The sequence below is a fragment of the Pelodiscus sinensis genome, chromosome 3, assembly GCF_052426305.1.
Source record: "Pelodiscus sinensis isolate ZL-2025 chromosome 3, ASM5242630v1, whole genome shotgun sequence".
In the NCBI taxonomy this organism is placed as follows: domain Eukaryota; kingdom Metazoa; phylum Chordata; order Testudines; family Trionychidae; genus Pelodiscus; species Pelodiscus sinensis.
Genome location: NC_143054.1, coordinates 123,656,239 through 123,684,138, shown reverse-complemented (window position 1 = coordinate 123,684,138; position 27,900 = coordinate 123,656,239). Strand labels below are relative to the sequence as shown.

Sequence of the window (27,900 nt, the reverse complement as noted above, 5' to 3'; positions counted from 1 at the left end):
TAAACATACTATTTAAACTCTAATTCCAGTACCATAAGTTTGGAGATGTTCCACCTTTTGCAGGGGATGGGGGTGAGTTCTAAGGGTACGAGGTCACAGAATCTGATAAATTAGTGAATAGTATTCTTTAATTTTAGAAACCTGAAATTGAAAAAAAAATATTGCACTTCTATTTTCTGGGGAAGCTTTGTAATTCAATTTAACTAGTATTAGTCTGATGCATTGCTAAATTACCTATCTGAGCAGGTTGTTTTAAGCAAACAAACTGTACAGTCTCCTTTTTAGCAACATATTATGAAAAAGTACATATTGGCAATAGTGTATTTAGAGTCAATACAGTGTTTTTCATTTTCATTTTTCTTTTTAAGCACATCCCAATGTCTGAGGCAAGACCTATTTTTTTTTTAAATCAACCCTCACATAACATGGCAAAGTGTTGACTCAGCCTCACCACAATTACTTCATAATACCTGGCTTCATATCCATATTTATGTGGCCAGAGAGGATTTTCTACAAATGTACTTAATATCAAGAGCTAAAAACATAAACCTAATTTTCAATGAAACAAATACAATTATTGGAAGAAACTGAATCAAACTACAGAATGTATTTTATGTTCCAAGACAAATTACCTTTATGAGCTTTTTGAAAGTCCCAATGGCATTTTTTTTAAATGCAAAAGAAGTCTTTAGATCTTTAAAAGATAAACAATCAAACTGGTACAATAATCAAGTCTTTCTGTGGGCTAAAACTCTGCTCTGTTTAATTAATCATCGCATCAGTAAAGAATGCCAAATGCTGCACTTTGGCTAACATATAGAAAAGCTTGAATGGATTTGATCTGTATTTTTTTGTTACTTTTAGTGGACACTAACTTTCACTTAGAAGAATTTAGTACTAATTAACTCAAATTGATAGTGCAGGAATTTAAGAATACTCAGATAGTATTTCAAAATTAGCATAAATAAAAATGACTGTATAAAAATCAAATATGTAACAATATCAGGAATAAAACATTATTTTATAGCATTTTCTCACTAATTTCCTGATAGTATTGGCAGGAAAATGTGCACATTTAATACTTTTATTATACTTTTTAACATTGTAGGGGCAGTATTGGGACTGATTCTTTCAATATCTTCATCAATGATTTAGACAATGGCATAGAGAATATAGTTATTAAGTTTGCAGATAATACCAAGCCTGGGAGGGGTTGCAAGTGCTTTGTAGGACAGGGACATAATTCAGAACGGTCTAGACAAACTAGAGAAATGGTCTGAGGTAAACAGAAAGGAATTTAATAAGGACAAATTTGAAGTCCTCCGTTTAGAAAGGAACAGTCAGTTTCAAATATACAAAATGGGAAGTGACTAGGAAGGAGTACTGCAGAAAAGGAGCTAGGGGTTATAGTGGACCACAAGCTAAATGAGCGCTAACAGTGGCTAGGTCTACCGTGTCGCTTTTTTTCAGAAAAAGCTATGCATAATGTGTTCTGCATTTTGTGTAGCTTTTTCCGATTTGTTTGTTGTAAGAGTCTTTTCCAATATTTGGCCCATCTAGACTGGGCCAAATGTTGGGAAAAAACCCTCTTTCGGAAACCCCCTTATTCCTCGTGGAATGAGGAATACAGGGGCTTTCGAAAGAACACATTTGCTCTTCCGCAAAAAAAGTGGAATAGCAAATGCCTTTCCTGGACACAGAACTGTGTAGTATAGACGTATCCAGTGTGACACTGTTGCAAAAAAATCCAACATGAGTCTGGGATGCATTAACAGGAGTGTTGTAAGAAAAACACAGGAAGTAATTCTTCCAATCTACTCTGCACTGATTAGGCCTCAGTTGGAGTATTGTGTCTAGTTCTGGGCACCACATTTCAGGAAAGATGCAGAGAAATTGAAGAGGGTCCAGAGATGAGCAACAAAAATTATTAAAGGTCTAGATAACATGACCCATGAGGGAAGATGAAAATAACTATGTTTATTTAGTTTGGAAAAGAGAAGACTGAGGCTACGTCTAGTCTGCAGGCTTCTTGCGAAAGAAGCTTTTATTGGAAGTGATCTTCTGCAAAAATTTATTGCTCAAGAGTGCGTCCATACTGCAAAAGCACATTGAAAAAGTGAAGCACTTTTGTGAAAGAGAGCGTCCATGCTGCATGAATGCTCTCTCGAAAGTAAGCTCTGATTGCTTTGCACAGAATGGCCACCAGGGCACCTGTGCTTTTTCTTCTTTCCTACTTCTGCTTAAAAAACTCCTCTTCCCTGTCCACATACACCTTTTTGTGAAAGAGCTCTTTTGCAAAAAGATGTTTTTCCTCGTAGAATGAAGAATACCAACACCGAAAAACCCCTCTGTTCTTTCAATTTTTTTTGCATAAAAATGCGCTTGGGGTGTGGACGCTCTGATTTTTTTCGGAAAAAGGGCCATTTCTCCAAAAAAAATCTGTAGTGTAAACATAGCCTAAGAGAGGACATGATAGCAGTTTTCAAGTACCTAAAAAGCTGTTACAAGGAGGGGGGAGAAAAAATATGTAGGTCGAACATTAGGAAAAACTTCCTAACTGTAAGCGTGGTTAAACATTGGAATAAATTGCCTAAGAAGGTTGTGGAATCTCCATCATTGAAGATATTTAAAAACATTTTACTGGTTTATCTATCAGGGATGATCTTGGTCCTGCCATGAGGGTAGGGGACTGGACTTGATGACCTTTCGAGGTCTCTTCTAGTTCAAGTATTCTATGATTGTAAATTTTGATTATTAATGAAAGACATTTTTCATCTGTTTTTGGGTGGAGAGAAAAATGTCCACCCAAAAAATCAAATTCTTTGAAACCTATGTATAAAAGGCATTTTTAAAATGCTGAATAATTATATCACATAAGCATGGTTGTGTCTGGATTAATGTGAGAAATAGATTGTCTGATATTTTCATTTTTATTTTTGTTAGGTCATGATGGTGCAATTAACTCTGTCGGCTGGAGTCATGACAAGAAGTGGTTAGTTTCTGCATCAGAAGACAGAACATTAAGGATCTGGTCAGTCCGCAGTAGAGAACCTGCCCTATTTCTGGTAATGAGAAACTCATGTCAGTTAGACACGTAGTAGGTCCTATCCTGTATTTCATCAGTACCAAAACTCCCTTTCTTTGGAAGCCCAGCTTATGGGACACTGTGCTTGACTCCGTATTGCCAGTTTCAAGAGAACAAAAATCACGAGTCAGATCCCTCCCAAAATCATGAGGTATTTTAAAAGTTTGTATTGTGTTTCTATGTTAGTCTGTGGATTTTTGGAACTTTCCCCACCCATCTCCAAGGTCTATAGATGTGACAATTAGGGTAGCCCACTATCCCACATGTACTGGATAAGGTGATTTTAGCCCCTGCTTGCAGGAACTCTCACCCTGATATCTTTCCATCTATTACCCAGCAGTTAATCCAGTCCCTCATCAGTTCTGTTCCCACCTAAGTAAACCCTCTCAATTTGTCTCCCCCTCACTTTAGTTCTCCAGTCCCCATTATCACCTCCAAGCACTCATCCCATCTGCAAGAACCCACAATCAACACAGCCCCTCCTCACATCAGCCCCAAACCTCACTCTCAGCCATGGTTCAGCCCTCCCAACCTCATCTCTGTTCCTCTTAGGGGCTCTTCGCTCTCCCCAGGCTTGGGGGTGGAGTATTGGTCCCCTCTCCCACTTCTCAGGCTGGCAAGGGAACAGCTACCCAGAGTAGGGCTATGTCTAGACTTCAGGCTTCTTTCGGAAGAAGCTTTTCTGGAAGAGATCTTCCGAAAAAACTTTTTCCAAAAGAGAGAGTCCACACTACCAAAGTCCTTCGAAAAAGCGATTTGCTTTTTCGAAAGGTAGCATCCACTGAATGAATGCTATCTCACATTTAAGCTGTGATTACTATGGATGGAGTGGCCATCAGGACACCTGTGCTTTTTCCTCTTTCCTCTTCTTTCGAAAGAACTTCCTCTTCCCCTTCCACACACACCTTTTTCCAAAAGAGCTCTTTTGGAAAAAAGGTTTCTTCCTTGTAGAAAGAGGTTTACCAATGTTGGAAAACCCCCTTTGTTCTTTCCATTTTTTTTTAAATGCAATTGCAGTGTGGACGTAAGTGAAGTTTTTTCAGCAAAATGGTCATTTTTCCAAAAAAAACCTCTGTAGTGTAGACATAGCCTAGGTGTCATGTAAATTTATAGTGAGAGACATGACTCCTAAGTAAAATTAAGCCTCGCTTATGACCTCAAAATGGAATTCTCAAATGTCAGGATTATTTCCCCCAGACATTTGAGAGTTGTATTGAGAAATCATGAATGAGGCTTAATTTTACTTTAGAAATCATGTCTCTCACTATAAATTTACAAGAGTTGGCCTGTTGTGTGACTTTGAGTTGCTGAGTCCTCATAATTCTGGCTGACACCTATGAGACCTATGGGTTCATAACACCTTTGCAGTTCAGGCCCCATTTGTCTCAAGTTATACAAAAACTGAGGCACCCAAAACTTTGGAAAGTTTTTGCTTTAATCACTGTACTTTATAATTCTTCATACTTTTAATGCCTCCAGTCAATCATACCATGTTCTAACTTCAATCTGTCCCTGAATTCCTGTTTAAAAAATGGAAGTTTAATAAGTTAAACCAGGTTATATTAGATTTAACTAACTACATATGTTGCTAAACTGGTTCCAGTTAATTTAAATTAAAAAAAGTAGGCATTGGGATCAGTAAGTATTGAGAATAAAAAGGGCATATATTTACCGAGTTAACTTATTATATCTTAATGCTATAAATTTCCATGAAAAATATGTAGTATATATTATATAGTTTCTAGTCATAATTATTCACCTTGCATTTCAGGGCAAGGAGATGTTCCATAAATCTGTACGCTTTGCACAGTTTTATTACATAGATACATTTATATTGCTGTGTTGTGGAGCTGAATTTCATCTGTTAAATTGCTATCTTGATATGAGCAAGGATGACCAAAAACGGTGGGTAAACATTTACATTAATGTAACAGTAGAAGTAGTCTATCAGTAGGTCCTTTCTGAATTATTTTAACAAATGTAATCTTACATATATCTTTGTCCAGGCATCATAAAATGAAAATAAATCCTATCCCAAAGTTTTTTTTTGTTCAAGAATACATTATCAGAGGAAAAATTCACAACTACTATTTTCATTAACTGCCTGAAGCTGCTCCTGACATTTGGTAGCCTCTGCTGAAATATGTATTCATGGCTTAATTAGTTCTTACAGTTATTGCAACCAAATTCTTTATGGTCTTCTTAAATACTTTCTGAACTTCAGAGGTAGCCAGATTTCTTTCCTGCTTTGGCAAATGAAACCGTATCACTTCCATTGCTTTCACTGGCTTTCTGTCACCACGTACAATTCAAATATTGTTTTCCTGGTCTTGAAAATTCTTCATGGATTTCCTTCATTCTGCTTTAGGTCTGTTCTACTATATCCACCTACTCCTCCTCCCATAATCTGTTTTTTTTTTAGTTCTTGCTTCCTCTCTCTGAGTTCTTTTCCCAAGTCTTCCCCCTGTTACTGGTCATTCTTTCACTTAGCCTGACCCAATTATGTTGAAATGCCACTAACTGAAATGCCTGTTAGTCTTTTAATTTACAACTGAAACATCACACCCTTCTTATCTTCTGTTTTCATTTCACTATTGCTAGTTCACAGCAATATTTGTGTGTATCTGTATAATGCTAAAATTTTATCTTTAATCTTTATATTTTTATGCTGCCATTTCATTTCTACTTTTTTAAGTTTGAAAAACAGTTTAGGCAAACAGTAGAGCTTTTTTTAAAATGGGCTTTAAGATAATTTGTTTTATATTGGCACTACAGATTTTGAGGAAGGGGAAGGAAACAATTGAGGGGGAAAGAGTGTGGATATAGGGCTTACAACTATGAGTTAATAAGCCATAAGAGTAAGCACTTCAGTTTTTAAATTGGGAAAAACTACCATAGCTTCTTTGGCCCTGTGACTTCAGTTCAGGAAAGCATAGTAAATGTGTTTAAGTTCATCCCATTATCTTCAGTGGAACTTAACATATGTGCTTAGGTGTTCTCTTGGGCTATTTCTATACAGCATGTTATTTCAGAATAACAGTCCGTGTCTACACTACAAGCAGTTATTTCGACATAATGTCAAAATAATGTCAAGCTGGAGGACTTCTTACTCTGATTCCTATTGCCCTCATTTTACGAGGAGTAAGGAAAGTCAGAGGAAGAGTGTTCTTTCTTGAACTTCCTGCTGTATAGACAGTGCCAAAAGCTAAAGTACGCTATTTCGACTTAAGCTATGCATTTGACGTAGCTGAAGTTGCATAGCTTATTTCAGCTTTAGCCCTGCTGTGTAAATGTGCCCTTAAACAGGAATGCTTTCCTGAATTGAGGCCTAGGGCTTGTAAAGGTACATTCAAACTCTAAAACTGTAATGTACATGACCAAAACAAAGATCAATTAACAATTACCTTTTAATTTTTAAAAGGTTTTTATATATAAAAATACTTTTCTTTGAAAATAGACATTAAATTCACAGATCTTAAAGTTGGAAGATACCATTAGGTGATCTAGTCTGACTTCAAACAGTAGATTGTTCAAAATAGAAATTAATCTCCGTTGTCAAAATATAGATGTTTGCTTAGAATTTAGCACTCAGTTCCTAAGCACTTGTGATTCCCTACTTTCCATCAGTTTTAGGAGTGGCCAGAATAATAGTAATTCTATCTTCTCTCTTTTTTGGAGATTGCTATGAACCGTATTTGTATGAATTTAGACTTGCTGCCAGTTGTCTTTGAATGGAAAGTGTAGTTGCATCTTTTTACACAGTATTAGGAACCAAGGACTTCAAATGCCAAGAATGATTAAAGTTAATGTAAAACAGACAATGAAATAAAGAATACTTTTATCCTTGAGAGTAAATTTATTTTCCTCAAAGTTCCACAAGATCTCAGAAGCTACATTAAAAACATCTCACATTCTGCAGTGTTTACCTTGCAGCATGCTCTTCTAGTCATTATAGTAGGAAATGAGAAATAAGGAAACTTGAGTTTTTTGCCACTGATCAATTGCATGACCTCAGGTGAGTAACTTAAATGTTCTGTGCCTTGGTTTTCCTTTCTGTACAGCGGGGGTAGTACTCCTTATCTACATTTGTAAGTCAGTTTTTGGTCCTAGAACAAGATGCTATAAAAATTCTAATTCTGATGTTTCAGATCCAAATTACTAAAGCTGTATTTTCCAATTTTAAGCTTGTTTCATGGTTTGACTTTCTTAATATTTCATGGACTTACACTCTACAAAGCAATTATATTGTAAGATAACCATACAGTTTCTAGATATCTCTATTTTTGTTCAGAAATTTTCCTCTTGATGCTGCAGGTATTCATTAAATCAGTATCACTTAACAAATCAATGCCAACTCCAACAGCATTCCTTTGTGTTATAATCAGTAATGCTAAAACAACAAACATGAAATTGTTGACATAGAATAATGTAAGGTGTTTTTCTGAGGATCTGTTGTTATTAAAAATAAGTATTTTGAAAAAGTTTAATTTGCTTTGACATTTTCTTTGTGACTTCCCTCCAGTCCATTTCTTAGCACTTTTACTTTTATAAAGCATAATGTCATTTCTTTTGTTTCTCACAACTCTTACCCCATGCTCTGCATTTGGAAAAATGCTTGTTGGAACAGATTCAAGAAGAGTCTAGAAGGAACCATAAAGAATGCTTTAATCTTTTAATTAGAAGAGCATGGCAATGCAATCTTGATGGCCAATGATTTCTCTCAATTTTTAGAGGTAAAGACAATACAGTAATAAATAATAATAACAATCTTAATTCTTTCCCCATTCTGTGGGGTCTTCCAAACATGGGTATGATGAATTTGGTCACAGAGATCCCCTTGAGATGTCACTTGATGTGCTGAAATACCACTAAGCCTGCCAACCTGTCTTGTGAGAGTGTCCCACCACCCTGTTCTTCTGGTCTCCTCCAGCAATGGCACAGAGTTGTGGTCACAACCCACAGCAGAGTAATATAGGCACTGAGATCAGCTCAGCTCTGAGAAGGCTCAGCCATAGGGACTTGCCAGAGCAAACAGATGCACAGCCCCAATGGGATCAGACTCCAGATAAATTCTTCTTACTCTGTATGAAGTTTTATACAGAGCAAGCTCATAAAGTGTTCACCCCCTTTATCAAAGAAAGAGAGATATTCACAATTGTTTGTCCCCTTCCTCAGTAACAATTATTTACACTTGGATTATTAATAAACAAAAATAACTTAAATATAAACGGTAGGATTTGAGTGGTCATAAGAGTTAGCAGACAGAACAATGTAAGTTATCAAAGAAAATAAAACAAAGCAAAACACACAAATTAATTTTAATACGCTAATCATAATTTCTCATGCTAGTTCATATTTCAAATAAAGTCCTCAGGCCAGAGATATCCTTTCTGACCTGAGCCAGCAGTTCTCCTCCACCTCTGTTGTTAAAGTCCTTTTGTTTTTTAGGTGTTTTCATGTATCCTCTTAGGGTGGGGAGGGAATTGTTTACTTCCCTTGCCTTACATAGAATTTCCCTAGGGAATCAACCGTATGTAAGGAGCTCAAACTGAGATAAAAATGCTATTTAAATGACTATGAACTATTGATTGAATATCAGTTCTTTTAACACTTATTCATAGTATTAGTATGTGCCTAATAATTAATGTACTCTGACATTATAAAATATGAAGCTGTATTAGATTAACAAGGTGGCTGTGATAATATCTTTTTACTGGGCCAACTTCTGTTGGTAGAGGAGAAAAACTTTTGAGCTTCATAAACTTAACAGACGTTCATCCAATAAAAGATATTATCTCACCAACCTTGTGTCTCTTATTCTGGGACCAATTCAGTAAACAAGATGTACCAGGGTGTGTTGTACATGAATACGTAGAATTCCATGCTAAGCGTTTTAAGCTAAGAAAAGTCTTTAAAATGCTGATAACTAACAAAATGTTGAGTTCAGTTATGTTAGAAGAATTTATGTTCAACAGGTTAGTTATTTTCACTTAAAATAGTATAAGTAAATACAAGTTTTAAATATGCTTTTCAAATACATCAATTTAAAGTGCTTTGTTGAATCATGGTTTTAAAGATGCCATGATTTAAGTCTCATTGACACTGAGAATAACCTGGTTTTTGTGAGCTTTATCCTTTAACTCCTAAAACATGGCTGCTTCCTCTTCTCTCTTGGGTAGAGTGAGAGCTGGACAGAAATATGTTACTCATAAGATGAGTTTTAGCATATTCATTGTAAACAACTATCCCCTCTAAATGCTCAAAACTTGTTCCTTACATTTCCTTTTGCTCTTTTTAGGATGAATTATCCTGTGGTATTATTAAGGGTGTGTCTAGACTACAGGGTTTTGTCGACAAAAGTGGACTTTTGATGATAAAACTATACCAGCGTCTACACTACCACTGAGTTCTGTCAACATAACGTCGACAGAACTCAGCAGTTTTGTCGACGCTGGTAAACCTCATTTTACGAGGCATAACGTCTTTGTCAACAGAGTTCTGTCGACAAAAAGGGCAGTCTGGACGCGGGGGTTTCTTTTGTCGACAGAAAAAGTCCTCCAAGCAAGCCCCCTGCTGGACAGTCCTTCTTCAGGAAAAACCTCTTCTTGGTCCTGTCTGTAGCCATGTTTTAAAGGCACAGACATCCCTGGCAGGCATTGTGGCAGGAAGCTGGCCACTGTGAGAGCCTGTCAGCCCAGAGCTCTCCCAGCGTCACCTGCACGTGGCCATGTGTGCAGCTCCAGCGCCGCGAGGCCCCCAAGAACCTTTGAGGGAGCCAACCCTGGTGCCCACAGGCGACAAAAAGAGAGCCCCAGCCTGGTCAGGGACAGAGGTCCTGACCCTGCTTGAACTGTGGGGGGAGAAGGAAGCAGTCCAGGCCCTGCACACCCGGCGCAGAAACGCCAGCATCTATGGCCGCATGGCTCGGGCTGGCCGATAAAGGGCATCACCCAAGGACACACCAACAGGTCCGGGCCAAAGTGAAGGAACTTCGCCAGGGATACATGAAGGCCCGAGAGCAGAGCTCAGCTTCAGGTGCAGCCCCAGTGCACTGCACCTACTATCAAGAACTGGACTGCATCCTGGGAGGCCAGGAACCTATGTCTGCACCAATGCTCGAGCAGACAGGGTTGCACACACCAGTGCAGCAGAGCCGGCAGGAGGTCCCCAGGGAAGATGTGGAGGAGGAGGAGGAGGAGGAGGAGCAGACGGAGGACACCCTGACTCTGCAGCCTGTCCCAGAGATGCAGGAAGCCTCGCAGGCATCCTCTGACGCTGGAGAAGGAACTTCAGGTGAGTGCAGGCAGGGTCACAGACGCAGCACAGGGGAGGTGGGAGCAGAGAGGACGCAGAGCAGTGTTCACATCTTGGTCCTCCCTCCTGGACAGCTTGCATCTCTCTGTGCATGTACAAGCAGGCGGGCAGGTGGTGGGTATGTGGGTGGGGGGCATGGGAGACCCAAGGTACAGCAGGCCCCTGTCCTACTGTGGCTGCACACTGATCTGGCCTGGATGGCCACAGTGGAGGGCGGGAGGATCTAGGGGGTGGAGGTGGACATTGTCCTAGCCACAACGGGTCCCCTGTGCAGCCGAGGCAGCTGGCAAGGCCAAACGTGGCCTACCAGTAACAACATTCCCATCCCTTGTTGTATGGACTTGTGTGTGAATTGCTAACACTGATCGGTTCTCCCTCTTCTTCTCCACAGCTGGACCTACTGCTGCTGTCTGCCGAGCAACTCCTGTGCCACCACCCACCCAGACCCACAGCACCCGCAGGCATTGGAGGACCTACAACGACCTGAGGAGGCATGTGGAGGCCATGGAGAAAATTGAGGGGACCATGGCCAAAATGCAAGAGACCATGGCTGAAAGAGCGAGGGAGGCGGCTCGGTGGCATACTTGCCTGCTGCAGGACTTCCTCCCAGAGTGGAGCAGTATGTGTGCCACTGTCCGGGAGCCCCTGGCTGTGCCAGGTCCTCTCCCCCTGGGGACTCCTCCTGCCCATCCAGCTCCAGCCCCCTCTGACCCCCCCGTCCTCCCTCTCAACCCCCTCTGACTCCCTTCTTCTCCCTCAGCCCCTGCCACCCCTTCCTCTCCCTCAGACCCTGCCACTCCTCCAGCCCTGCCCCTCCCCCCCCTGCTAGAGCCCAGGCGAGGCCGCCATTACCCTTACGTTGTCTGCCCTCCCTCCCTCCCTCCCTCCCTCCCTCTCTCCAGGTTGAAATCCCCCCTCCTACCATAGTTATAAACACAAGTTAATAGTTAAAAAAAGTTTATTTTTCACAGTTGTTAAACAATTCTATTTTTTATAACAGATCTACATTCTAATGTTACTCCTTGATAAACATATTTTTCAAGTTTAACATGGTGTGTGCGCCTTAACTGTTCAGAGGCTGATGCAGGAAGGGATTGTGGGAGGGAAGGTTTTGGGATGGGGGGGGGAAGGCCCACAGACCCCATTGGGGATACCTTGGGGAGTCATAGGGCTCCAGCTGAGAAGCGCTCATGCAGAGCCTCCCAGATGCGAACCCCCGCCTGATGGGCTTGGCGCACAGCAGCTGTCCGAGGCTGCGCAAACCGTCTGCCCTCCACTTCAGCCATTGGCCCCCAACCTGGGAGGAAGGCCTCCCCTTTGCTCTCCACCAGGTTGTGGAGGATGCAAAATGCTGCCACCACCTCTGGGATATTGTGTTCCCCCATGTCAAGGCGAGTTAGCAGACACCTAAACCTTCCCTTCAACCGGCCAAATGCACATTCCACCTGTAAACGGGCGCGTGTCAGGTGCGCATTAAACACTTCCTTGCTCGGGGTCAGATGCCCTGTGTATGGCTTCATAAGCCAGGGCATGAGGGGGTACGCCGCATCGGCCACAATGCAGACCGGCATCTCTACGTCCCCGATAGCAGAGGTTCGCTGGGGGAAGAAGGTTCCTGTCTGCAGCCTTTCGTACAGGTGTGAATTGCGGAAGATCCGAGCATCACGTGCCCGGCCTGAGCACCCCACCCACACACCCCACACACATAAATAGTCCACAGTGGTCAACCAGGGCCTGCAGCACAATGGAAAAGTACCCTTTTCTGTTGATATACCGGGCGGCTTGATGGGGTGGTGCACGGATGGGAATGTGCTTTCCATCGAGCACTCCTCCGCAGTTTGGGAATCCCAGCCCTGCAAAACCATCCATAATCGTGTCTAGGTCTCCGAGGCGGACAATCCGATTCAGCAGCTCTGAGTTGATGGCCCTGCAAAAATAGACACATACAAACACACACAGATTATGAAGTCAGAGGGGTTGCCCAAGTCCTTTGGCGACCATTTGGTCCCCCCAAGAACCCAGAATCCCCCCCCCCCCAGTGATTGCTCCCAGTAGTTTCATGGTGTAAGACACAGGAGCCCTCCACCACCTCCCCTTCATTGCCCCCCACCCACCCTTTTTCGGTTACAGTCTCCTTACGGACTGCCCTCCCCCGTCCCCAAGGGACTTACCTCCATCAACACAGCACCTACAGTAGATCTCCCCACACCAAACTGCTGTCCCACTGACCGGTAGCTATCAGGAGTGGCCAGCTTCCAGAGGGCAATAGCTACCCTCTTCTCCAGCGGGATGGCAGGGCGCAGGTGGGTGTCCTGTCGTTGCAGGGTGGGGGCAAGCCAGTTGCAAAGCTCCAGGAAGGTGGACTTCCGCATCCTGAAGTTTTGGAGCCAAGCCTGATCATCCCACTGCTCCATTACGAGCCGGTCCCACCAGTCCATTCTTGTTTCCATCCTCCATCACCACCTGTCCGGGAAAAAGTTCAGAGGCAGGAACAGTGCTGCTGCATCCTGAAGGAGGGGCTCCAGTCTGGGCTCAGGTTCCGGACCAGGCATTAACAGCATGATAGTCTCATGCAGTTGCAGCAGCATTTTAAGCACTGTGGAGTGGGGCCAGCGCCTGGCCAGGGGAAGCTCTCGCTCCATGGTAAACAAAGGTTAGGAAAAACCTTCAAAAAAAAACCCCCACACTGCTGTGCTGTGCCAGGAAGCAGGGCACTCCAAACAGGCACTGCAGAACCTTTGCTATCCCTCTAGGCAGCTACAGCAGCAGAGCAATGGCTAGTCGGGGGGGGGGGGTGGCCCTTTTAGCATGCGTCTCTGCAAACTGCAGGCATCAGAACAAGGAAGTACATGCTGCCCCTGTGACCTGGCAAAGCAGTTCCGGGTACTTTCTTCTTTCGACAGAGCACCCTGCAGTCTGGACGCTCTCTGTCGACAAAGCAAATAGTTTTGTCTATGGCTTGATGTAGTCTAGACGCGCTTTGTCGACAGAAGTTTTGTCGACAGAATCTGTCGACAAAACTTCTGTCGACAAAACCCTGTAGTCTAGACATACCCTAAGTATCACTCAGACTCTTCCACAGTTTAGAAGAATATTAATTTGCAATTATGATAAATTCTAAGGTTTGCTGGAAATAAGAAATCAGTTTGCACCCCTTTCCGTTTTAGATTACTGCTGTTGTTACCAGACTCAAAGATCATCTGGAAACATATAATAGGATTGCTGTTTTCAGATGATTTTCCATGGGACATAGTAAAATGTATTCATTGTCCTGAAAGGTTGCAATATATATGATGATGGTGTGTGGTCTGAACCCCTAATTGGGTTTTCATTTTGTGTGAAGCCATTCCCCCCTCCCAACTTCAATAATCAGGTTTAAGTCAAATCACGTCTTTGTCTTTAAATCCTTTTAATGCCTATCTGTTGCAGAGATTCTCTTCTTATTCACTGCTCATGCATGACATGAACAAACTTTAGTGCTTTACTACAAACTTTACGAACTTTTAATGTCTAAAAATTATGCTGGCTGGCTATCAGAATTTTTCTGCTTAACTGAAGGAGGAATTGCCATCTATGACAGATGGTCGATAACAGAGATTTCTGGATATTAAAGTACTGGATAACAAAGCTTGTACTGTAATTAATTTTATATTTTGGACTAAAACCTGAAATAAACTGCTGCATATATTATACATTGAAATGTGAATACAATATTTGTATTCCAATTGATTTATAATTATATGGTAAAAATCAGAAAGTCAGCAATTTTTCAGTAAGCATGATGTGTCACGTTTTTGTATTTTTGTTTGCTTATGTAAGCAATTAGTTTTTAAGTGTGGTGACACTTGGAGGTATATTAGACAAATCAGACTACTGAAAGGGATACAGCAGTCTCAAAAGGTTGAGAGCCACTAATCTATACTACATAGTTAGGTCTATGTAAGACAGTTTATGTCAACCTAACTATGTCAGTGTCCACACTGAAGCCTTGCTCCGACTGATATAAGAGCCCTACTACACCAACATAATAAGTTCACTATCACAATAGGCGTAAGAGTTATGTTGGTGTAGTTAGGGCAACACAGTGTCTGTATAGACACTGCATTCTTTACATTGGCTATTGGCTGTCATGTCAGTTTCATGGCAGGGAGCTGTGAAATTGACAGGCTCTACATGCCTGGCTTTCTTATCTGCTCCCCAGTCCTCTGGAGATCTGGATGGTTGGACCCTACTCTCAGGTGGGAGCTTAGACAAGAATGGACCCTGCTCCCAGCTCGGAGTCAAGATGAGAATCCTAGGCAATTGGACCACACTCCCAGCAGGAAATGGGAAGTGTAGAGGGAGGACAACCTGCCGGGAGCCTGTGGGTCATCCAGACTCCTGTCAAGAAGCTGACAGCAGAGCTATGAGACTGGGCTTACAGTTCCTCACACTGCCCCATTTAGGTTGGTGGAAACACTCATGGTGAAAACACACACCACTAACCCAAGGAAAGTAGTATGGACGTTCACCTCCTCAGTAATTACTGCGGTGGCTGTAAGTCAACCTAACATTGGTCAACTTGGGCATGTCTACACTCCACAGAAGAGCAACGCTGCTGCGGTCGATCTTCCGGAGTTCAGTTTAGCAGGTGCGGTATAGACCTACTACATCGAACTCAAAGGGTGCCCTGTTAGCACCAATCCTCGTATCCTCGCAAGGAGTAAGGGAAGCTGATGGGAGCATTTGCTCCTGTCAGCCTCTCTCTATGTGGTTGGGGATTTAAGATAGGTCAGCTCCTTACTTTAACCTTTCTATGTAGACCAGCCCCTAATGTTTCTAGTGTAGTCTGGAGTGGAAGATGGCAGTAAAGTGGCTTTAAGTCAAGACATATTTGCATCAACCTAAGCCTGAGCTGCTCGCAAGCTGTGGAGGATCATGGTGACATAATTTAGACAGTCCTGGGGGTCAGTTTAAATTAAGATAGCATCCCATGTTGCCTTATGGACTGCAGTGTTGTGTGCTTATGGTGAAGTCCTTGGAAGTCAGCCTTCTGGCATTCTTACACAGTGCCTCTGATAGGAGACTCTACCCCTAATTTCAACCAGTGCTTTTTAGGGTCCTTTACACTTCTGTGACTGATCCAACACAAAGTGGGCAGAGTGGTAGTAAGGTTCTCCTAGTTGGATTTATTTAATTTTCCCTGCTCACTTGTGATGCTGAAACCAATATTTTTCCTTTCCTTTTAATGATTTCTTACCCTGCTCTAGGAATATTAGGTGAATAAAGAGAACTGTACTCTTAGAGCCTGGTCCAATTCCCATTGGAGTTCATGGAAAGACTCCTATTGACTTCAGTGGGATTTGGAACAAATCCTTTCTCTAATGTTCATGCATGTATGTTGGAAAGGAAAATATTTGTGTCTGTTTCTCCAGATTTAGCTAATGAGATTTGTTTATTCAGTGTTTCCCACTCTGTCTCTTGGAGTACTGAGTTCACCTGTGAGCACCTGAACCTTGGCAGAGCAAATGAAGTCCCTGATTCCAAAACTGGAAATCTTTGTTCTTGCCCAATTTGTATGTGGATACATTGAATTCTCAACCAGTTTTCTTAAATACATTTCAGATCACACATTCTGAAAGGTTTTTAAGAAAACTGGATGAGATCTCAATGTATTCAAATACAACCCGAGCCAGGACAAAGATGTCCAGTTTCGGCAGCAGTTCCATTCATCCAGTAGTATAGAAACTGTTGTCTAGTCCCATGCCAGGGATCAAATAAGGTAGGATTTGTTTTTTCCTCATTCATTTCTCTCTTTTTTCCATATCTCATATACAGCATGTGAAATACAGTCCCATATATGGTGTATTTCTACTTTTATAATCATTATAATGGGAAGATTTCCTCTAATGCCTTTTGGATGAAGGCTGAATTCTTTTGATTTTAAGTTGATGAAATATTGCAAGACATTAGAACAAAAAGTACTCATGCCTGCATTACGTGTATACATTTTTCCCTGAGTCTTCCAATTAAATTGTTTTTTTAACTGTCAACAGATATGAACCTTTGTATGACTATGGCTGTATGTCTGGTAATAAAAAGGGAATCTTGGTTTCAGGATGTTTTCATTATAAGTTTACTTTTGGCCACAAATTATAGCACTTTTTGCCAAATAGCAACATTAATGTCTTATCTTTTGCAGATACAAACAGAAGAGCATTTGCAAATCAGTACAGAAATTCCCCATGGCTTCTACAGTGGAGATTACCAGCCTTTCAGCAATAAATGATTTCTACTCTTGTATCCTGGATACTGTACAGAATTTTAGGCTCAATGACATGAAAATATTCAAATTCAATAGCTGGCATGAACTCTATAGCTAGCAGATTTTTAGTTTGTATGTTTTTATGAAAGAATTGTATCATAATAGCGTTATAGATTCTAAGGCAATCAGGGACTGTTGTGATAATCTAATCTGATATCCTGTGTAACATAGAACTTCTCCAAAATAATTCTTAGAGCAAATGTTTTAGAAAAACATCCAATCTTGCTTTGAATATTGCCAGTGAAGGAGAATCCACCATGACCCTCAGTAAATAATTTCACTGGTTAATTGCTCTTAATTTATGTGGATTTAGGAATACTTACAAATCTGATTTCTGGCACTTACCTTAGTTAAATTACTTCACCATTCTGCCTCAGCTTTCCTATATATAAAGTGGTGATAATAGTACTTCACTACCTCACTGAGCTACTGAGAGAATTAATTTGATATTTTTAAAATATGTAATTACAAAATGCTATCCTATTACATATGCATAGATGGTGATGTATTATATAGATTATAAAACAACAAATGTTCTGGTAGCACTTTATAGACTAACAAAACATGTAGATAGTATCATGAGCTTTCGTGGGCACAGCTCACTTCTTCCTGATACCATTTACATGTTTTGTTAGTCTATAAAGTGCTACCAGAACATTTGTTTTTTAAGTTTATCCTATACAGACTAACTTGGCTACCCCCTGAAACTTGAATCTAAATAGATTATATTAACATGAATTTGGGATGGCCATTTTATGCTTGGCAAAGCGGCAAGTAAATAATCCTATTCCACCCAAGTGTAATATTGCATTCAAAAAATCAATTTTCTTGCATGCTGCTGACATTCTTTAGCCTATTAGCTATATAAAATCTCACTGTTGAGATAGTTAAGGAATTTGTTTCAATTTAAGTGTGTATATGTACCTGTTTTTGATCGGTATAGGTATTCTGCATGTAGAAATTTAATATACATTTATGTATCAAGTTATTTATAAACTAGAAGTTATTAAAACATAAGTAATTTTTTTGCTCTTGTCCCCATCAGATCTATTTATAATGTTTGAACTTAACTTGCCGAGGTTATAGATATTATACTGACAGCTGGTAGCAACCGAGCATTAGAAGTTTTTGACCTCAATGCAGGCTGCAGTGCAGCAGTGATACCAGATGCTCATTCTAGATCGGTCCACCAGATCTGTCAAAATAAGGTAGGTATTTTACTGATATTTTAAAAAACTATTAACACAAACAGGGTATGTCTACATTTGTTCCCAAGTTCGAGCTAGGAATGCTGGTGTAGGCAACCAAAATTGCTAATTAAGTGGTGATTTAAATATTGAACCCCTTGGTTCAAACTAACGTTACCCGTCAAAAAATGAGATCAGGCTAATGAAATGCGGGATATTTAAATCCCCACTTCATTAGCAATTTCAGTCGCCTACATTTGCATCCCTAGCTCGAACAAGGGAGCAAGTGTAGACGTACCCACAGTGAATAAGGAGCATTCAGGAAAGATTAGTTGACAATTTAAGAAACTTGTCCTCTCTCCTGTGAGCTGTATTTAGTGTACAATAAGATCAAAGGGCTTAATCGCTGCTCTGAGCCTTTCTGTACTAATCTGCAGTTCGTATTATTATTAATTACTTTTTGAATATTCTGTCAAATAACCAAAACCAGGGGTGGGCAAAGTTGTGAATAATATTTTAATACTGTGTTTATTTAGTTTTCTTCATGAAAAGAGTGATTTAATAAAGCAAAGATAATTTGAACTTAATATAGCACTCTTTCAATTCCATGAGTTAATATTTTATTACATCTTCTCTGCCATGCCTAATTGGTGTTTGGTGTTTGTCAATATTATGAGTTAAACATTTTTCAAGAATTCCTCTTGTGTGCCTTGGTTTTAGGATCATTACAGCTCAAATATAGTTACCACAGTGGAAAATAGTATGTCAATAATTATTTTACAATCACAACTTCTCCAGTTTTCTTCTGTTACTTATAACACAACTAGCGTATTTACCTGGCATTGCTTAGGTCCTTAAGGAAGGGCTCAGGGCAAGGGTCTAGGAGTGTGTGTGTGTGAGGAGGATGTGTGGGGGTGTGTGCAGGAATCAGTATTGGGGGGAGGGTGTAAGGAAGGTCTCTGGGCAGGAGACTGTGTGTGTGTGTGTGTGTGTGTGTGTGTGTGGGGCGAGGGTAGGGAAGCTGAAGCCCCTTTCCCCCTGAGATTCGTATCCGGGCTGCTTGCTTTCCCCCTTCCTGTCCTTGTCAGGGAGCAAGAGCAAAGTTCACAGCTCATCTGCCCCCTGTGCTCCCCAGTCACAATGAGGAATGCAGTAAATTGTGCACTTCCCCCTCTCTCCTTGATGAAAGGGAACAACCAATAATGTCCCCATACAAATCTGGAGGGGGAGGGAGCTTCAGCCCCACTGCCCTCCCTAAACATCACCTGGAAGATGGGAGGCACACGGCTGCAGCTGTCTTGGATTTGGGTGATGATTCTTTTCACCTGCCTGGTGATTCTTTCTCTTTATGGTTTTATGAGAAGTCTTTCCCATTCTAGGTGCATCTCATTTTTCTGGCACAGGCAAACCCTTACCTTGGTTTAAGTTATGATAAGAAGAAGCTGTTTACTGAATTGAGTGGTCCTAGCTCTTACCATTTAGGAGGAGTTCTTGAACAGACAAACTCTCTTAAATATATAGTAGAATATAAAAACTTATCTTGATCTGAAACTTCTCCGTGAACAGTCAGATTTGTTTTCAATAAACTCAGCTGTTTGTTTCAGTGCTAAAGGCTTTTTGGGGGATTCTGGTTTTTTTGCATCCAATAAATTACCAGTTTTAAATTAATTTTCATGGATAGTTCATAATCCGGTTTTACAGTTTACAGTTTTTCTGTTTTGTAGTATTTGAAACAATGACATAGGACTAAATTATCCTCTCATATGTTTGCTACCGGGAGAATTCAAGTAATGTAAATCACAATGAAAGTTCCCCAATGCTGTAACACACAGTTAAATTTGTCTGCTAAATAGCATCATTCTTTAAACTTTGAAGTCCCCTGTCATGATCACGAGGCTAGCTGCACCTCAGTTCCTTTAGAGATCCAAGTACACCCCCCTCAAGTCTTATGACTCTTGTTTTTTTTCCCTTGGGGTTACATTTTCAGAATTTTCCCTCTCCTAGACCTGGGGCTATAATACCCTGTGGGTCATCTATGCTTACCTGGAAAGTCAGACTGAGTTTTGCCACCTAAAGATGTTCCCTTTATGAGTCTCTGGCCAGTTTGATGTACAACGACAAAACAGCCTTCTTACAAACAAATTACTGTTTATTTTGCAGGTGAAACAAACTTTTGAGAAAAAAATTAAAAAGACGAAGAATCTGTATGCATAACTTTCTTATCTAAAGTCTTAACATTCCCTGCTCATGACCAAGGCTGACTTAGCTCCTTCAGACATGTCTGTTAAGGTCTTTTGTTTCATTCTACTATTGCCTTTCTTGAGAGAAGATCCTTTTTAACCTTGCTGTAGTTCTTCTTTGTTCCCAGGCTTTGACCCTTTATCCCCTTAACCAGGTTCATATACAATATTGATAGATTATTATGGAGATGCTTCAAATCAGCAAGATTCATTCATATTAACTGGGGTCTACAATTTAGTAGGATTTCACTAAATAGGGGTTGTGCTTAAGTGTGGCATGACTGTGATACGTTGGATCATCATTACCTTGCAAATTTGCTGGGGAGAGTCAGCAAAAAAAAAATCTCATGGATTCAGTTCTTTGAAGGCAACCCCCCATTTAAATGCTATTAGAGGCAAAGAGTTGAGCATATGGCTTAATATGAAAAGATGCATCCCACCCTTTTCAGCTCTTTACCAGCCCTCAGATTTGCAGGATCTGTCCATGGAATATAGGTCAGTTGTGGGATTGCAAAGTAACACTGCCCACATTCCTTATTGGATGATTTTTTAGAAATAGATGGAACTTTCAGAGTATCGTTTGCTGTGAAGGGAGATTCCCCAGAAGGGAATGATTTTGACCCTAAATTACTGAATTTAAGTAAGTATCCAAGATCTATTTATAGTGCTTTTGATCATGGTGTTAGTGCTTGAAGACAGCAGCCAAAGTCTTAAGGAGAATCTGAATCTTACAGATGGATCTACAGAACAATACAAAATATGTAGTTAGACGTGATAGAAAACTGATTACTTAAGTCAACAGTCCCCGAATATATGAAAACTGGACTCATAAGTAAACTTAGTTTTACTGAGAATCAGCTAATTATGGTTTGTTTTTAATTTTATCAATATCATGAGGTCTTATTGAATCCACCTAAGTAACTGAATTAAAGAAAACTCATGCATAGTCCTCCCTATTATTTGAAGGTTGAATTTAATGATGGGTTAGCTTATATACCATACATTCTACAATGCTTAGCACATTAGGGTAGGTTAAAGATGGTTTTTCATCCTCATTTCTGAATGTCTTTGCTTCTGTGGGTTTAAAACAGTTCCTCGGTGCTACTTTCACATAACTTTTTGTGATTATATGGAGATGTGGTCTGGTAAAACTCTTGAACTGTGCTAAACTCCTTTAGTATTATTTGTAACATATACATGCTTAGACTTTTTCTGGCTTCTCTTTTTGCCCTGTCAGCTAAGTTACTTCAGGTTACTTCAACAGAGAACATTTTAAAGCTAAGGACAAGTACTCATTTGGGAGAAAAATTAGAGGCACAAAGGCAGACTGTGGTATAGCAAGGAAAACTGAGCTTGTTTTATGGAAAAATGTAAATTAAGCTTCTAAACCATTTTTCAGTTGCATAAAATACATTAATACATAAAACTAAACAACTCAGTGGAAAAAAAGGTAATGAAGTCAACTATTTCATTATTGATGTATATGTTAGGGAAAAGTTCCTATAAGAGAACAATCCTGCACTTAGAATAATAGTAGGGACCAGAAACTCACAAAAGAAAATTTTTTGGTTGTGTGCTTTCTCCCATGTTCATGTTTGCTTATTTATTTTTAGTTACCTGTACCATATTATTCTTATAGTGTTAATCAATTGAAGATGAGCAGTTATTCAGAGTTTGATCTACATAGCCCTTAGGTCATAGCTGACTACATTAAAATTATCTAACTCAGAAATAGTGTCTGACTTCGGTGAAGTGAATTACAGGTTTTTGTCTAAGTAAACTGATTACTCATGCTCCTTTCTGCCTGAAAATTGCTGAGAAATCATATTAATCTTCTTTTCTCTCTCAAAAGATTGTCAGGTATGTCTAGTAATACTGCATATGATGGAGGGGGCCCACTCTGTTATGAGTTTATAGGAAATGAGAGCTGACACCCAGAGGGCAATAGGGCAGAGAGCAATAGGACTTACCCAGCAGCTGTTCTCTGAAGCTCCTTGCCTGTAAGTAGGGAAAACAAAAGTAGCAGTTAGAAATATCATGGTTTGACTACCTCATAAGGGTCATATTGCAGGTTCAAATAACTCTTTTACCTATTCATCAGGAGTACAGTGTGGTTTAGTGGATAGACTACTGCACTGGGACTTAAGACATCTGGTTTCTATTGCTGGCTCTGTTACTAGCTTTCTGGGTGATCTTGGACAAGTTGCTTCATCTCTCCATGTGTTTATTTCCCCATCTCTAAAATTAGGATAATTACACTGACTTCCTTTGTGAAGCTTTTTGAGTAGTACTGATGAAAAGTGCTGTATTCATTCTTACTATTACAACTGTTGAGAGACTTGGTCCAAGTGAAGGGTTTGTTTATTCCATCACTTCAGAGAGTTCTGCTGGGGAGGGACATGTGATTGCTCTTGTAGCTTCCCTTTGTGTCTCTACGAGAAATACTTTTTCTGCGGGGAAGCAAAGAAATCTTCAGGGGACATGAATTCTTTATGAGTTCAGTACCATGGAATTCCCATGAGTAAGTGTAGTTAAAAGAACCCCTCCATAGGACTTTGTATCTGTGCAGGTTATTGTCCATCATAGTCATGAGGATAAACATGGCTCTTACAAACAAATGCTCCCACATGGAAAGACGTGTACTGTCTTTGAAATAATTCAAACCAAGGAGATAGTTTATATCCTGGACATGTACTTTACTCAAAAATGAAACACCTAAGCACTAGGTTTTTTATTTTTTGAACCCTCCTCCTTTCCAAACTAATCACTCTTGGGAAAAAAACAAATACTTTAAAAATTACTCTGATAGGAGGAATGGGAAAATAAAATTTTGCATGTCTGATCTATAGATTTCCAACTGCATTAAAAGATGTTGATGCTCTATAAAGAGTAAACTTAAAAAACAACAAATGGTCTGGTAGCACTTTATAGACTAACAAAACATGTAGATGGTATCATGAGCTTTCGTGGGCACAGCCCACTTCTTCAGATGACTGGAATTTTAAATACGGTGAAGAGTAATTTAGGAGACATCAGAATTAATGTGGAAATTTAATACTGTTTCCCTCCTTATACAGCAGCATTATAGTAATTTCTATTTAAAGTATCTAGAATAATAGAATCATAAAGTTGGAAGAGACCTCTGGAGGTCACTGAGTTCAACCCCCTTCCAAAGCAGTACTGACCCCATCTAAATCATCCCAGCAAGGGCTTTGTCAAACCGGGACTTAAAAGCCTCTAGGAATGGAGATTCCATCACCTCCCTAGGTAACCCATTCCAGTACTTCACCACCCTCCTAGTGAAATAGTTTTTCCTAATATCCAACTTAAACCTCCTCCAATGCAACTTGAGACCATTGCTCCTCATTCTGTCATCTGTCATCATTGAGAACAGCTTCTCTCCATCCTCTTTGGAACCTCCCTTCAGGCAGTTAAAGACTGCTATCTAATCCCCCCTCACTCTTCACTTCTGTAGACTAAGAAAGCACAAATTCCTGAGCCCCAGCCCTCTAATCATGTTTGTTGCCCTCCACTGGACTTTCTCCAATGTGTCTACATTCTTTCTATAATGGAGGCCCCAGAATTGGATGCAGTACTCCAGATGTGGCCTCACTAGTGCGGAATATAGGGGAATAATCACCTAGATCTGCTGGCAGTGCAATTCCTAATGCATCCTAAAATGGCTACAAGGGCACACTGTTGATTTGTATCCAGCTTCTCATCTTCTGTACTCCCCAGTTCTTTTTCTGCCAATCTGCTACCTAGCTGGTCAGTCCCCAGCCTGTAACAATGCTTGGGATTCTTCCATCCCAAATGCAGGACTCTGCACGTCTCCTTGTTGAACCTCATCAAATTTATTTTGGCTTAATCCTCCAATTTGTCCAGGTCATTCTAGACCTTATCCCTACCCTCCAGTGTATCTACCTTTCCCCCCCTAGCTTAATGTCATCTGCAGACTTGCTGGGGTGCAATCTATCCCCTTGTCCAGGTAATTAATAAAGATGTTGAACAAAACTGGACCCAGAACCAAGCCCTGGGGCATTTTGCTTGACACTGACCACCAACCAGACATTGATCCATTGATCGCTACCCATTGAACCCGACAATCTAGCCAGCTTTCTATCCACCTTACTGTCCATTTATCCAAGCCATATTTCCTTAACTTGCAGGCAAGAATACTGTTGGAGACGGTATCAAAAGGTTTGCTAAAGTCACAATATATCAAGTCCACCACCTTCCCCATATCCGTAGAAAGAGTTACCTCATCATATGAGGCAAATAGGTTGGTCAGACATGAGTTACCCTTGATGAATTCATGTTGACTGTTCCTGATCACTTTCCTCTCTTTCAAGTGCTTCAGAATAGATTCCTTGAGGATCCTCTCCATGATTTTTCTGGAGGCTGAGGTGAGGCTGAGTGGTCTGTAGTTCCCTGGATTGCCCTTCCCTTTTTAAAAGATGTGAATTACATTTGCCTTTTTCCAATCGTCAGGGACCTCCCCTGATCGCCACAGGTATTCAAAGATAATGGCGAATGGCTCTGCAATCACATCAGCCCAACTCCCTCAGCATCCTCGTATGCGTTAGATTCAGCCCCATGGACTTGTGCATGTCCAACTTTTCTAAATAGTTCTTAACCTGTTGTTTCTCCATCGGGGGCTGCCCACCTCTCTCCCAAATTGGGTTGCCCAGCACAGTAGTCTGGGAGCTGACCTTGTCTGTGAAGACAGAGGCAAAAAAAGCACTGAGTACTTCAGCTTTTCCCACATCATCTGTCACTAGGTTACCTCCCTCATTCACGCTATGTCTTCGACTTTGGGTTTTTTCCAGGATATGTCCCAGAAAAACACTGCAGAGTCCAGGAGATGCATCTGCTCTTCCGCTTTTTTTTGCTGTGGAGCAGACATGCTCTTTCAGAAGCCCTGTCTTCCTCCTCCCACAAGGAAGAAGTGCGCTTCCGAAAGAGGTTTTTTTTTCTGAAATTTGGCCCAGTGTAGATGGGCCAAATTTCAGAAAAGCCTCTTTTGTAAAAACCTATCAGAAAAAGGTACGCAAATTGCAGAGCACAATTTGAGTACCTTTTTCTGATAAAGCCCCGTAATGTAGACATAGCCCCAGTAAGGATCCCACTCCTTCCCTGACCACCCTTATTACTAATATGCCAATAGGAACCTTTCTTGTTATCTTTCACATACTTTGCTAGCTACAATTCCAATTTCACTTTGGCCTTCTGATTATACTGCTGCACGCTCGAGCAATATATTTATACTCCTCCCTAGTCATCTGTCCAAGTTTCCACTTCTTGTAATCTTTCTTTTTGTGTTTAAACTCACCAGAGGTTTCACTGTTAAGCCAAGCTGGTCACCTACCACATTTGCTTTTCTTACTGTACATCGGGATAGTTTGTTCCTGTGCTTTCAGTAAGGCTTCTTTAAAATACTGGCAGTTCTCCTGGATTCCTTTTCCCTTCATGTTAGCATCTGAAGGGTTCCTGCCCATCAGTTCCCTGAGGGAGTCTGCTTTCCTGAAGCCCAGTATCTGTATTTTGTTGTTCTCCTTTCTTCCTTTGGTCAGGATCCTGAAATCAACCATCTCATGGTCACTGCTTTCCAGATTGCCACCCACATCTACTTCCCCTACTAATTCTTCCCTGTTTGTGAGCAGCATGTCAAGCTGTGCATGGCCCCTGGTTGGTTCCTTCAGCACTTCTACCAGGAAGTTATCTCAGAAATTCTCCAAAAACGTCTTGGATTGTCTATGTACTTCTGTATTGGTCTCCCAACAGATGTCAGGGTGATTAAACTCCCCCCTATGAGAACCTGGGCCTGTGATCTGGAAGCTTCTGTTAATTGTCTGAAGAAAGCCTCATCTACCTCATCCATCTGTTCTGGTGGTCTACAGCAGACACCGACCCTGACAATTACCCATTGCTCCCACCTCTAAACTTAACCCAAGACTCTCAATGGGCTTTTCTCCTTCTTTATAATGGAGTTCTGAACAATTATACTGCTCTCTTACATATAATGCAACCCTTCTGCTTTTTTCCCCTTCCTGTCCTTCCTGAACAGTTTATGCCCTTTCATGACAGTGCTCCAACCATCTGAGTCACCCCACCACGTCTCCATTATTCCAGTCAAATCATAGTTCTTTGACTGTGCTAGGACTTTTAATTCTTCCTGTTTGTTTCCCAGGCTTCTTGCATTCATGTACAGACACCTTAGGTAACTAGCTCATAGCCCTATCTTCTCTGAATGAATCAGGGTCCTTCTCTGTTGCACCTTTCTCCTTGTGTTTCTTCCCAGTATCCCACTTCCTTCATGGCTTAGGTGTCTGTTGCCCCCCAAATCTAGTTTAAAGCCCTCCTCACTAGGTTTGCAAGCCTGCCTGAGAAAATACTCTTCCCTCTCTTTGTTAGGTAGATCCCATCTCTTCCTAGCATCCTTTGTGCTTGTGTATCTCATACTTACATAACATTTTGGATTATTCTGTAAGATGCTGAGGTGCCTTCTGAGAGACATCAACTTCTATGCGTTTTTAGGGCACTTATCATTCCTCAGGATTGCATTCTGAGTATGCTGGTTGGGTAGTGTCCATGTATATTGAATGGAGTGAAATGTCATGAACAAGATAAGGATCCTTCAGATCTGTGTCCTATTTGGGGCCAGACTTTAGCAACAATAGTATGGATAGACTGGAGTGGAGTCAGTTTAGCATGTAAGAAGACCTTGGTGGAGAAGATTACAATTGTAGAGGAGGGAGATTATTAGGACAATTTGGCTATCAGCACAGAAAGCAAGAATCATGCTTAAATTGGTAACAGATACTGTAATGGAGAAAGGGGTAAACAGTGAGGTGGGAAAGTTTGCAGATGATACTAAACTGCTCAAGGTAGTTAAGACCAAAGCAGACTGTGAAGAACTTCAAAAAGATCTCACCAAACTAAGTGACTGGGCAACAAAATGGGAAATGAAATGTAATGTGGATAAATGTAAAGTAATGCACATTGGGAAAAAATAACCCCAACTATACATATAGTATGATGGGGGCTAATTAACTACAACTAATCAGGAAAGAGATCTTGGAGTCATCGTGGATAGTTCTCTGTGAAGACGTCCACACAGTGTGCAGCGGCAGTCAAAAAAGCAAACAGGATGTTAGGAATCATTAAAAAAGGGATAGAGAGTAAGATGGAGAATATCTTATTGCCCTTATATAAATCCATGGTAGCCCACATCTGGAATACTGCATACAGATGTGGTCTCCTCATCTCAAAAAAGATATACTGGCATTAGAAAAGTTTCAGAGAAGGGCAGCTAAAATGATTAGGGATTTGGAACGGGTCCCATATGAGGAGAGATTAAAGAGACTGGGACTTTCCAGCTTGGGAAAGAGGAGACTAAAGGGGGATATGACAGAGGTATATAAAATCATGAGTGGTGTGGAGAAAGTGAATAAGGAAAAGTTATTTACTTGTTCCCATAATATAAGAACTAGGGGCCACCAAATGAAACTAATGGGCAGCAGGTTTAAAACAAATAAAAGGAAGTTCTTTTTCACACACCGCATAGTCAATCTGTGGAACTCCTTGCCTGAGGAGGTTGTGAAGGCTAGGACTATAACAGGGTTTAAAAGAGAGCTAGATAAATTAATGGAGGTTAAGTCCATAAATGGCTATTAGCCAGTATGGGTAAGGAATGGTGTCCCTAGCCTCTGTTTGTCAGAGGGTGGAGATGGATGGCAGGAGAGAGATCACTTGATCATTGCCTGTTTG

General features: G+C 40.8%; 1 protein-coding gene across 8 annotated transcripts in view; it reads left to right on the top strand.

Annotated features, from left to right (window-relative positions):
- Positions 1-27,900, top strand: part of WDR27 (WD repeat domain 27) — a 212,773-nt gene that overhangs the window by 61,793 nt on the left and 123,080 nt on the right. For all 8 annotated transcript variants that reach the window (XM_075924675.2, XM_075924672.2, XM_075924676.2 and 5 more), the window contains exons 18-21: positions 2,944-3,065; positions 4,857-4,990; positions 16,581-16,678; positions 17,790-17,911. In XM_075924675.2, coding sequence (XP_075780790.2) covers positions 2,944-3,065; positions 4,857-4,990; positions 16,581-16,678; positions 17,790-17,911 — 476 coding nt within the window. The remainder of the gene's footprint in view (positions 1-2,943; positions 3,066-4,856; positions 4,991-16,580; positions 16,679-17,789; positions 17,912-27,900) is intronic.